The sequence below is a fragment of the Pomacea canaliculata genome, linkage group LG7 (assembly GCF_003073045.1).
Source record: "Pomacea canaliculata isolate SZHN2017 linkage group LG7, ASM307304v1, whole genome shotgun sequence".
In the NCBI taxonomy this organism is placed as follows: Eukaryota; Metazoa; Mollusca; class Gastropoda; order Architaenioglossa; family Ampullariidae; genus Pomacea; species Pomacea canaliculata.
The window spans coordinates 21,808,578-21,821,248 of NC_037596.1; the positions used below are offsets into that span (position 1 = coordinate 21,808,578).

The 12,671-nt window shown below is 41.0% G+C and overlaps 2 protein-coding genes and 1 long non-coding RNA gene across 4 annotated transcripts; 1 reads left to right on the forward strand and 2 right to left on the reverse strand.

Moving 5' to 3' along the window:
* The first annotated feature begins 597 nt into the window (after positions 1-597).
* LOC112569248 lies at positions 598-1,854 on the forward strand. The gene is made up of 2 exons (XR_003100345.1): positions 598-811; positions 1,559-1,854. It is a non-coding gene; the product is annotated as an uncharacterized LOC112569248 (long non-coding RNA).
* Positions 985-7,329, reverse strand: LOC112569247. Of its 2 annotated transcripts, none has more exons than XM_025246984.1 (6): positions 6,538-7,329; positions 5,291-5,465; positions 4,709-4,982; positions 3,718-3,940; positions 2,097-3,326; positions 985-1,809 (listed from the first exon to the last, which is right to left on the reverse strand). In XM_025246984.1, the coding sequence occupies exons 5-6, from the start codon at positions 3,046-3,048 to the stop codon at positions 1,436-1,438; spliced, it is 1,326 nt and encodes a 441-aa protein (XP_025102769.1). In that variant the 5' UTR covers positions 3,049-3,326; positions 3,718-3,940; positions 4,709-4,982; positions 5,291-5,465; positions 6,538-7,329; the 3' UTR covers positions 985-1,435. The 2 variants fall into 2 exon arrangements, with proteins under 2 accessions (XP_025102769.1, XP_025102770.1); XM_025246985.1 differs by lacking the exon at positions 6,538-7,329 and adding an exon at positions 5,693-5,925.
* Positions 7,330-7,641: 312 nt separating this feature from the next.
* LOC112569575 lies at positions 7,642-10,114 on the reverse strand. The gene is made up of 2 exons (XM_025247390.1): positions 9,199-10,114; positions 7,642-8,964 (listed from the first exon to the last, which is right to left on the reverse strand). Exons 1-2 carry the CDS (start codon positions 9,608-9,610, stop codon positions 8,807-8,809), a joined length of 570 nt encoding a protein of 189 aa, XP_025103175.1. The 5' UTR covers positions 9,611-10,114; the 3' UTR covers positions 7,642-8,806.
* Positions 10,115-12,671: the final 2,557 nt, after the last annotated feature.

Below are 12,671 nucleotides of genomic sequence, written 5' to 3' on the forward strand. Positions count from 1 at the left end.
CTTGTGTTACTCATGGCAGCACTTGCTCCATATCCTGGTCCGACTGTGGATCAGAATGTCGTTGGTTCGAGATTTGCGTGAGCTTGTGAATTGAAATCCCGTCCGTCCGCTTTTTCTTCAGCTTTACCACAAAAGTGGCTGCCTTCAGGGGTCAGGAAAGGTCAAGACGGCGGAAGGAGGTCATAAACACAATACATCACTTACCCTGATATTGTTCTATTTAACTCTTGTCTTCGTTATAGCACTACAACGATACATTTTGAACTGCTTTCTTATCAAAAATTTTATAGATCTTTCCTTCCCACCTAAGGCCGAGTGGGTCTTCTCTCGTTCACTCGTTCAACTTACATGTTCAGCTTTGTGTATATTACAAAAACAATAGAGTGCTTTCTTAAACAATACAAGATACACAGTACACAAACATGTGTGTAGATTTGCATGAGGCACGCATGTGAGAGGTCATGACCTGACATTTCAAAGGGCATCGCTGTCTGAGTCCAGCCAGCCAGCATCCGGGATTGTGACTCACTACTTTATGAGCATCTCTACACACACATGCATCCTTTAAGATATAAAGGTCCCTAGGTGATGAAGCAGTCCGCTAAGATCCGTGTATTATACCGAAAGGTGAGCACAGCGGTGTGCACCCGCCCCCAGCTATCACATCAATGTTCTAAGTGCTTTCTTTTTGGAGAAATGTTTACCTGTCCTTTACATTCCTAAACTGCGGTCAATAAGATTTGAATTACCCTAGCTACAGCTGTGTGGCCTGAACAAGAAACAACAAGAGAGCTAAACATTGTTCTGTCAGGTAAAATATTAAAGATGCTTCCATTTTAAAGGTATTTAGTTTAATCAATCTTGTAACTATGTGATATAGATTTTCAGATGCTCACTCGCAACCTGGCAGCAAAGTATATGAAGGTATTATTATCACTCATTAATAAATGAACATCAATTGCCAATTAATCATTCATCGTCAATCAATCTTATCTTTATTATTCATTGATTGAGCACACACAATACACGACTTCGAAAAATTGAAATCAGGATATAGGGAACACCTACCTAACATCTTCACAAGATCAAATGTGAAAAGTTCAAAATAAACATACTCGGTCATCGACAGGAAGCAGGCCATGTAACTAATTGTTCTCTTTCTCTCGGCCATGTTTACTCATTCTCGAATATTCACCCATAGGACCGTAGAACCACCTCAGATCATATCATTCCACCACAAAAAGTTTCGTCAAATGAATGCGCGAGCATTGACAGTTGTTTTATGTTAACCGAATGTCTGTATATACAGTTAATAAGAACCACTAAACTAAAGAATGATGACAGAGGTTTATTCTGTGATACTTTGATTCAAGAACAAAATTGCATTATCCACCATTGAGAGATTTATTAGTATTTCACAAATATTAATAATCATTTAGTTTAGATGAGGCAATATGCTTGATAGCATTGCTTGAAGGTGGTTCAGATCTTTTACAAATGAGTCTGGAACTTTCCACGGCTCTGCTACAGTTTTCATGTTTTTTAAAATGTCCTCTAGACGAGACCTCATCCTCGACCTCGCCGAGCTCCTCATTTGCTTGAATTTGTCTTCGGCATCTGTCTTAGAGGGAATGTCCAGTCTGTACATCACCTCCAGGGTCGAGTCGCACACAAGACACATCTTCAAACCCAAGACGAGGCCGAGGCAGGACCTCAGGACAGATTCACACACCATGAAGACCTCTGAGTCTTGCTGTAACGAGGATGATGGTAGCTCATGCTTGATCTTTTCAAGTCTGGTGAATGTGTCTGTGTGAAGAATAAACAAACATGTCACTAACATGTCAGAACAGACCGTTGGTTGAGGTTTTTGTTTAGTTATTAAAGAAATGTAAGTGAATATCAGTGAGTTCTATTCCAACAAAGTGGCACATTTGTCAGTGTCACAAAGATGACACATAGATACCACAGATAAAATTTGCTGGAGCTCTGACCACTCCATTAACATAGTAATGTAAAGGACATACCGAGTCTGTAGAGAATATTACACAATCCACACACAACACAAATATTCTGTGATACAAACATTGAAGTACCTTGTAGATGTGCGTCCATATCCAGGCAGCTCGTCACTGTCAGTGTTGGAGTATGTCCTTCGTCAACAGCCCACGTTTGGGCTTTTTGCAGATGGTCAGTCAGGTCTCCATTTAAAGGAAAACTGCTGGCCACCAGGTCACACAGTTCTGTCAAAATGGCTGTTTCCTCCACCACATCCTGGCCCAAACTGCTAATTCTTTCCTTCACACCATATTTTCCAGTCGAGGCGTCCACAGATGTTAACGGAGTTTTTGCCGGAGTCTCGCGCCGGAAGTCAGGCAGCAGGCATTGGACATGTTCTTTGGTATTACCATCTTCTGTAACACTGGCAGTTACAGAATCTTCTGATCTGTCGGAACCCTGGTTTTCTGTATCACGCCTGGCTATAAAATCCCTTTTGGCATCCAGACTCTCAGTCCTTGTCTTTGTTTGAGAGTATGGTGATTCTGCGGTGGAGCCATTAATGTTAGTGTCACTGTCTGAAAGAGAATCTGTCGAGTCTTCAATGTCACCAAAGTTTTCAGTGTCACTTTCTGAAAGAGCTGTCTCACTGTCTGTTAAGGAACCCATCGATTCCTCATTGATAACTGGGTCTTCGCTATCATAGTCACAGTCAGGCACCACATAGTCCCCTTCTTTGCTGACATCCAGTGTTTCGTTTTGAATTCTGCTGTGGAAGGTGTGTTGTGTTGACGGCACTGTCATCCTCTGTAAAAATTCCCTCAATGCTGGACGCGTCTTCTTTCTGGTACCTCGGAGTCTAAACGTCTTGTACAGGACATCAGGGTGGAGGGCAAAATTCCTACCTGCCCTCAGTTTATTCGTTGCCCTGTCTACACCCACTGTGTCCACGTCTGGCACGTGACTATCTAGGTGAACATTCTGCTGACTGTCCAAAAATTTCTTCGTCTCATCTACAATGGACGAAAGTGGATGCTTCTGACTGGACATGGCGCCCTTGTTATGCCGCTTCCAGGTTTTGTTCTCAGGCGCAGGTCCTGCTTGACCTATAGGGTCATCTGGATGGTCGCTGCCTGTGGCTTCGTCGTCTTCTGGCAGGAAATCAGAGACGGTGTTTAATGACAAGGTGGATCTACTGAGGGTACTGGTACGAGAACTACAACAATCGTCTGAATCTTCTTTGACTCAGGATACTGACTCGGTTCTGTAGAGACATCTGAGCCTCGTCTGTGCTCGTGGTCAGAATAATAACCCCGGATACTCTGTGTCTGCAGACATCAGAAACAAACACATTTCCTGTAGATGGCATGAACGAGCGAAAGGATGGGAGGAGAGACAAGTAGTAGAAGGTAAGGGAGGTTACACGATTTTGGAAGGTCTGCCTGTGGCAAAGCCTATAAAATGTTCGAGAGCCATGATCATTAAGTCTGCTAATGAGCATTTACATCCCATTACATAATTTAATAGTTTAATGCTAAAATTAGGCTTTGATTGCAATCAACTGCGAAACAAATATTATTTATGTTTCTCTTATGTGTGTAACAAAAGAAGTAAATGCTTTTTAATGTTTTCAGTTGACGAGAGCTATCATATATGCATATAGGTCTATTTAGGTCTACGTGTCCATCAGAAAGTAAGTCACCAATTCTCCTTCTTTACCTCTGTCCCATCATTGCTGTTGTTTATTTCTGGTGGCCTGGAGCACGTGCATGGTAAACCACGTTTAATTAAATCCTCAAGATTGTGAGGGACTGTAAGGGAATAACTTTTCAGTAGTTTCTGGAAGTTTCTGGAAAAAAATTCTGTCTTATCTGAAGGTATGTTTTCCAAACTGTTGAAGATCGAATCCCAATCTCGTACCAACGGCTCTCCTGTGTGTCTTCTGTAAACATATTCACGGATAAGTCTCTAGGCATAGTAATGGCACATATTATTTACCTGGTTCCCAGTCACTTAATCCCCAGACACTTCATCCCCGACACTTCATCCCCTAGACTTTTAATCCCCAGACACTTCATCCCCAGACACTTAATCCCTAAACTAAATCCTTAACTATAAAAATTATGAAGTCAGCGAAAAATTTAATTGAAATTCAAATTCAAATCATGCTTTTAACTTTAACGTCATTTGAACATCTACAACATTAGTTAAAGTTCATATAAGCTAGTAAATTTAATGTTCTTCAACAATATGATATGAAAATTGTTCTTGAGTGTCGGGGATGAAGTGTCTGGGGATGAAGTGTCTGGGGATGAAGTGTCGGGGATGAAGTGTCTGGGGATTAAGTGACTGGACACCTATTTACCTACAAGTGATGACAATACACTGACTGCAGCTCGCGTCTTTGAGTTGTTTGTATTTATACTTTTCTAGAACAGACCCTGACCTCTGTGACGAGGTTGTAGTGTCTTTATGTCTACTAATAAGTAAGTATACACGTCTGTACTATAATATCATGTGCTTGGTATTATGATTTTTAGTGATAATTAGTGTCCGAACAGTAAATTTAGGGACTGTCACGTGAGGGAAAAAACAGTAAAACACTGAATATCAAATTCTAACGGAATGTAGTCTATTCTCACCTTTGTCGTAGTATGTCATATATCAAGATATAAGTCAACGAAACCATACACAACTGACCACGATTTACCTGTAGTCATCAAAGGGGATTAACTGAAATTCATAGAGCAAGTCAGCCATCGTATTTTTCTCGGACTCGATGTTTGGCAGCACACCTGACACAGGTGACCTCGCTGGCGCCTGCTGCTGCTTCCCCGGAGATTTGTGACGTCACACGAGTACAATCGGATTGTTCTTTCCAGTACTCGCGAGGAATGACGTGGAAGTATTTTTTACAAAGCGCCGGCAGGGCCTCCTCAATAAAAGTGTTAGGGTCGATGGTGTAAAGAATAGTCCATAGTCGTCTGTAAAACAGTGTCGAATACGAAGTCACGTTCAGTAGTAAACTATAGATCATTGTAAAAATATTTACTTCCTAAATATGCTCGTAAAACAATATTGAATACATCTATAAAACAACATCAAACAAAAACAACTGATGGCATGACATTACACAAAATCTTAACGACGACGAGAGCAAATTGTGACACATAAACTACCACACACACACACACAGTACATATACACAAACACACATATACAGAAAGTGTAGTTCATAAAGTAGGAAGGCGGTTGTCTGTCCTTCCTTCGACAAATTGTGAAATAAACGAACCTTGCCTTGTCTTTCCTGACAGAGTATTTACACCGTAAAGATTCCACATCACTGTCGTAGTTCAGGACTCCAGTTTGCACGAGCTCATCCATCAGGCCCGACTCATCCACGTTTACCGACGAGAGAAATTCCTTTCTGATACCATCCAGAAAACGGCGAACATCAGCTTTTGTTTCTGAAACATGCACAGGACAAGAAACTGATTGCTCAACTTTTATTGAAAATCATCCACGGGTAGTATTGGAATGCGGCAACGAGGACATAACTCGTGGAATCATATCCACAGTGACAGTTAGGTCTGATCACAGGAATTCAGGGGCTGGTTACATTGGAGGTCTTAAGTCGGATATTGTATCCCTCTTCCCCTGCAAAGTGTTTTGGCTTCCAAGCATATCATCTGACCTGTGTGAAAGGTCTTGAAAATAGAGTCTTAAGATGCAGGTCTCAAATGGTAAGTGTAAAGTGAAATAGTCCCTCGGTATAGATATGTAGGTAGTGTCGCTAGGTGACAGGAAGAAGAAGTAGTCCGAATACGTTCCGACTTCCTGGCTCGCGGGCAGATGCACTTAGATGTGAGTACACAAGTAGCAGCTTAAGGAAGCACCAGACTTCAAATTTCGGATGCTGTCCAGGGTCTATCTATACCCTAATAAAGTGTACCCGGAGAAGTCAGCTATCATAGTGTAGAAAGTGCAAAGGTCATCAACCAGCCCCAAGAAGGCCTAAGCTCATATTTGTGGAGCACGTTGACCCAGCTTGTAAGCCTACCCGAGCGGGGTAGATCGGTTAACCAAGGGTAGAGGCTAAAACCACACATTTATTGTTGGAGTACATTTACCCAAATCGTACCACCAGCCGATATTTTATCTGATACAATTTTCTTCCACCTCGGGTAACTATCGTGATTTAGCGCAACCAAAGCGAACTCATACTCTGACTAGACATCACAAACAAACTGGTAGCAGACGCTGTAAAAATAAAAATGAATAAAGATTTCTTTGTCAATGGTTACTCATTTTAATTTTAGGCTTCTTTCTTCCTCCTTGAACGATTCACACATGAACAGAGGCAACCCTTTCGGGAAAACCCTCGAGGCGAGAATGTCCTGAGGGTCAAATCCCTCGCCGCCAGTTCATGTCCACGCATGCTCCACACATGGTTACTCCTATGTCACAGCTATGTGTGCCATGTCCTGAAAAACTATATTTTTTTTCTTCCTGACTAAGTAAATATATAAATATACTTACGGAGTGGTTTTAAAGTCTGTATGTGTCCTGGGACACGATTCGCGTCCTCTGAGGTGAGAATCCATTGAGATCAAGCGTTAACACACGTTGTTGCAACACGTCGACAATAATTACACAGCGCAGATGATAATAATACTGTAGACTGCTTATAGAATACAACTCGGCAATAGTTCCAAAAAAACACAGCACACACTTTGAGCAGAAAATCAGCGTAAAATTCTGTTTTATCTAAGTAACATACAATCAGTTGAAGACACCACAGAACTGTCTACAATCTGAAAATGGCGATGCATGTCTCACTTGGAGAGGAAGAGAATTCCAGACAGCTGGCCCATCGGAGGCAAACATACCACAAGACTGTAAGTTTACATAAAAACGGCCAAACGACATAATTTCAGTTATAATCCCACAGGCACGTCCTGAGTTCGCATTCTGCTCTTCCTTCTCCTCATGATCGTCACATAATATATTGCGGGGACAAGCCTGGGTCTTCCCGCTTCCTTATCGCTGACATAACCCCGGTGTGGAGTGTTCACATATTCCCCGTGACGTACATCCCCCCAATAAATGCTAGTGAGTCATATCTAAATATTATTCAAACACCTGACACGTGGATTCCACCCTGAATGTACTTACTCCCATGGCAAGAGCTACACCCTTGTCACGCCCTCGACTAAATATTGAACCTCTTTCCTCCCCACCCCATAACAAATTATTGGAATAATTATAATTAGTTATAGCTCTAATTTTATTTTCTTAACTTAAACTTTAAACATCAAACATAGGTTTACAGTATTATTAGAGATGATTGTCGATGATTGTAGATGATTGTCGCGGTCTGTCTCAGGACTTAGCAGAGTAGTATTCACCTGCACTCATGTAGGTAAAACTTTTAGCAGTTATTTGACAAGTCAAGAGAGAGAGACAATGTCAGTCCGTCCGTAAATGTTCGTGACAAAGTAACATTATAACCTAGGTGACTGTGCATCGCGTGTGACCCTCCTTCCTCCCACACAATAGTGGCAGACTTAATTATCTATTCTGTATTAATCGTTGTCCGTGAACTCTGCTCCAGTCTTTTCTATGGGTGAGGGTGGAGGAAAGAGGAGCGATAACAGCTAATAAAGTCTACTATCATTGTGTTGCTGTCTGTTGTTGGTTACCAAATCCGTCAAAGCTACAAACTTATTGCAGTTGTCTTTTAATCAGGGTGCGTACGAGCTCAAGGACTGGGGTGGTATCGCACGCCGGGTGGTACATTCCACAGTTCGCTCCCTTATCTACCCACCGAGTGTAACTCTTGTGTGCAGAGGACAACGTATACTCTTCACCTGACCAGCAAGCACGATATATAGCCACATAAAGAGTACTCGATATCACAAGAGCTTCATTGGTGTCAACGTTTTTCTTAAGTCCAAGCCGTTTACGATCAAATCCTCGCCTTTACAGTTAACAATTATTGAAGTAGCCCATCTTTCTGCAGGTAAACTTTTGTAGTGAGCTCACGTGACCTATGTTAACAAACAGTCCTTTCCATTGACGCTGTCACTAGCACTATTTATTGCACAATAACAAAAAATATTTATTTCACAGTCTACAGGGGAAAGGTCACAGCAGAGAGTTCAGCCAGCTTGGTGCATCTCCCGGTCGTCGGACTTTGTTTCTGAGTGATGCTGCCGTAGTGGTTGTGCCAAAATCACCACATAACCAAGCCAGACATATTTTCTTCCTTTTATTGAGTATTATTTATGTATATCGAGAAACACTTTGAATTGTTTTGAAATGTTAGGTTCAATGTTCATGCAGGTCTGATGAAACTAAATTAAATATTTATTCAAACCTTTTTCGCATTGCACATATATATTTTAACTCGACATTTGAGGTTCGTGCAAACAATGATTTACACACAATCTTAAAAATCAATGAAACATTTATTTTGATTTTTTGCTCTAGTCTGCAAACTGTTTTTTTTTTTTTTTAATATAAATAAATTTTCTGGCAAACGATTTAAAACTAGGCCACGTTTGTAGACATATTTATGTCTATCGTCGAAATTGTTGTTTGCAAGTTACTCAGCTCTTCATCAAATGAATCTGGAAGTCTCCCAGGCAACGATTTCAGCTGTTCTGTTATATCCTTGACTTTGTTTACAACGTCCATCAGACCAGACCTCAAGCGCTGTCGCGCACACGTCCGCATGTACGTGAAGTTTACGTGGATGGGTTCATCAGGGGTCAGTCGTAGATGCTGCATCGTTTCCAGGATCGAATCACACACACAACTTGCCTTCAAACCCAAGATGATCTGGAGGCAGGAGTCTCGGACAGTTGTAAAAGGCGTTGGCCAAGTGGTTCTGGACCAGCGAGTTGTATTGTGGCGAGGAGGCCAGTCGCTCTTCTTTCATCTGCTCAAGTTTTTCCAGCGTCCCTTTGCATAATTGTGAAAATTTTATTAATAAAAGCCATCGTATAAACCACAATAGTGTACTTATCATGTTCAATGATTGGCTTAACAAAGTTAACAAACTAAAACCATTTGCTCCAATAGATTATTTAGTAATATATATATATAAAGAATACATATTCTGTAAAGAACACAGTCTGCAGAATGCGTTTATATATATATAGATAGAAAATCCTTGCAATAATTTGCAGGAAGTACCTTGCAGACTTGCCTCTGCCTCCAGGCAACTGGCGACTGTCAGTGTTTGTGGATGGTGTGTGTCTGTTGTCCACTCCTCGACCCTTTGGTCATTGGGGTCTGCCTGTGATGAAAAGCTGTTAGCCAGGAGGTCACACAGTTCCATCAAAATGGTGATCTCCTCTGCATCATCGATGGTACCCATCGCTTCTCCTTCACCACATTCTTCATTCGAGGAGAGGTGCGCTGCTGCTGGGGTCTGACTCTCGCAGGACAGTTCATTCCATGGAAATGTTAGCTGCTCAGTGGCAGCCAGATTTTCAGCTTGACTTTCATGAGATAGTTCAGGTGGTGAGTTTGCTGGTTCCTCACTGCATCCACATGTTCTTTTGAAGACTGCTGAGAAGCAAGCTTTGGTCTGTGGGCGGATCATCGCAGAACACTTCTTTTATTGCTCTGCGCTTTTTGGCTTTTCGGCTAATTTTCAAATGTCTTTATACAAGTCGTCCTGCCTGCAAAATCGTAAATGTACCTTTAAGCTTTGATGGAACACTTTTACAAATGTCTCTGCCAGCCCTTTGTTCACTGACCTCCGTGTTTCGGCCCTGCATATCTTGCTGGATGTGCAAGAATCTTTTTGCCTCGTTTGCAACCAGGACCGACAGTCCATTCCATGTCTGACAGTAGCGAGGTTTGTTAGCTTGTGATGGTCCTGCCTGACCATCTTCTACATCTGTTCCAAGACAATCTTCATCTGCGAATTCTTCGATCTCACGTTTTAAACACCTGGAATTACTTGTACACGATGATATTGTAGTTCTACCCAGGGTCCAGTAAGCCCCGTGGCTGTCTTGTTCTGACTCCGGGTATGCGGTTGATTCCGAAGATCTCCTACTTGAGTACTGGGTCCAGAATAGCTTTGCCAAATGTCTTTCTTCTGCCACACAGTAATCCAAGAAGAAAGTGTTATGAACTTAGACGAGCTTAATGTTTAATCATTTAAAAATATATATGTAAATAAACAGGTGTCCCACAAATATACACACTTCAAATAATTATAAACCAGTGTGTGTTACATCTGACTACTTCTTTCATCTTCACATCCAAACACTTTTGCAATGTTCAGTGTATGTGTGTCGTTCTTCCCACAGGGTCTGGATACGGTTGCAATATATTTACTTTATTATTAGCATAATTTCATTGTCAAAATATAATTAAATCTAAAGACATTATTTTCAAACTGATGTCTGTTAAGGTTTAGGCACTGCCGATATTGCAAAACAATGCAAGAGTAAACATCGAGAAATTTCGCTTTTACTTTGACTGCGTTTTCAAACTTCCAGTGACATTTTAGGATGAACTTCTTTGTTCAAAGCTGAGTCTGGCTGCCGTGGTTAATTGCAATGGGTTAAATCTGAATCAATTGAGCTGTTGGATGTTACAATGATACATTTTAGACACTATTTATTACGGGGTATATGTATCTGTGGGTAATATATCTTTGTGTCGGCACAATCAGGTCTTTTACCTCTGGACTGACCATCCATCTCTGTTCATTGCTGTTCACTGCTGATGGTGTTGAACACGTGCAGGGTACTCACATTTAATGGAATCCTCAAGATTGCTAGGGACGGCAAGGGCATAGTGCTGTCAGCAGCTTCCGGAACTTTCTTGAGAAACTTTCGATGGCCTGTCTGAATGAATGTTACCCAACTTCTTGAAGACGTAGTTCAGTGCCGATGTCCATAACACACACTTTTTCTTGAGAAAAAATATTCCCTTAGATTGAAAGAAAAATAGGAGAAAGGTATTTTAGTCTTTCTTAGCATCAGCACCCTTAATTTCAAACAAACAAAAGGAAGTCGTGTTACCAAAAGTATCAAGGCCCATTAATAATTAACTTATTCTGTCGAGATCATGAAGCAGAAAGGTAGTTTGTGACGTCACCTCTAACTGTAACGCGTGTGGACAAACCACCAAACAGGAGAAAAAAAACTAATGGACCCTTCAACTTTTATAACACATCAAATAAATGACAAAGTTTTAAAACTCACTTGTAGTCATCAAGGTTATTACTTTACGTCAAAGAGAAAGTCAAACATGGTTTCTTGTCGAACTCGTGCGCTTGACAGCACACCTGAAGCAGAACAGCCTCGCCGACATTTTCCTTTGCCTCATCCTGCGGCCTCCGACTGTCCTTTCCAAAATTTCAGTCGGTATGATGTGGTAATATTTGTCACAAAAGCACAGGCGCGCTTGTTGCTGAAGATGTTGTGATCAACATCATGTAGAATGAACCACAGCGCCTGTAAGAAAGTGTAAACTATCATCAAGACGACAAAAACGTAAATGAAAAAGATGACAGGAAGAAATGGTAGGCAGAAAAAGAGAAAAGAGGTTAGGAACAGAAAGGAGAAAGACAGAATGAATCGAAGATTATTGCTCAGGTTATTTGTACTGTGGTTTGTAACATTATTGTTAATCTTCGACTGGAAGTTAGTCCGCTATCAAGTTCCAGAGACTTCAATGTTTTGGTTATCAATGATATCTGATGTTGTAAAGGAACCTTACTTACATAGTTATTTGTTTTAATTACTAGTTATTAGGTAAACACAAAGGGATATGTCATAGACTACTGGAAAAAACCCGAAGAAAATCCAAGTAAACAAAAGGATATAGATTTTAAGGACGTTTGGTTAATGACAGATATCAAAAGGTTATTATAGGCAAGTGGAACAGCAGAAGCAGTTGATTGTTGATGAGTTGAGCTACCTTGTTTTATCTTTCCTGGAAGACTGATTTATGATTAAGATTCGCACTCACTGTCATCTTCAGCACCGCCTTTTGAATAAGAGAGTCCTCTAAGTCCTGACTCCCTGAGAATTCACGGGAGGAACAAAAACCCTTTCTCTGATCGCTTCCAGAAAATGTCAACATCACATTTAGTTTCTGGAAAAAAGTAAAATCAGGTATTTAATCCCATAATTTCCTCTGCAAGCAGGGTTTGTGACAATACAACTTCTTTTGGTCTCTCACACACACTCACACGTCTCCTCAAATGACTACCCAATGTTCGAGCATCCTGATACACTCATAAATATCAAAGTGCAGTATTTTTTCTTTTAGAGTCTTGTACAAGAAACACACGAGTCCATGTGACAGACTAGAGTCGCCATCAGCCTGGAGTGTTGTCAACTTGAAGTGCGAGGGTCCTTCTAGAACAGTGATGCCCAACCTTTTTCGGCCTGCGGGCCATGTCCATTTCGGACAGCGTGTCGCGGGCCACTTCAACCGCAAAAATACAAAAAAAAACAACAAAAAACCAATAAGAGCAGATAAAATTTTTGATTAGAAAAAAGTTGTACTTTACTATTATTAATTATGTAGTCTTAGTGGGATATTTGAAAGTTGTTTACCCGAACCAACTTCTGAATGTCCGGCCTCATCGTAAGAGACACAAGTCGGAAGCACTGAATCGAATGTCGTCCATCGAA

Excerpts from the sequence above, each read along its gene's own strand:
- LOC112569247 (XM_025246984.1), bottom strand. The coding sequence starts at position 3,048 with ATGTCCAGTCAGAAGCATCCACTTTCGTCCATTGTAGATGAGACGAAG. Across the intron at positions 1,810-2,096 it reads TATGGACGCACATCTACAAG|ACACATTCACCAGACTTGAA; the intron begins GTACTTCAATGT and ends TTCTTCACACAG.
- LOC112569575 (XM_025247390.1), bottom strand. The coding sequence starts at position 9,610 with ATGATCCGCCCACAGACCAAAGCTTGCTTCTCAGCAGTCTTCAAAAGA. Across the intron at positions 8,965-9,198 it reads GGCAGAGGCAAGTCTGCAAG|GGACGCTGGAAAAACTTGAG; the intron begins GTACTTCCTGCA and ends AATTATGCAAAG.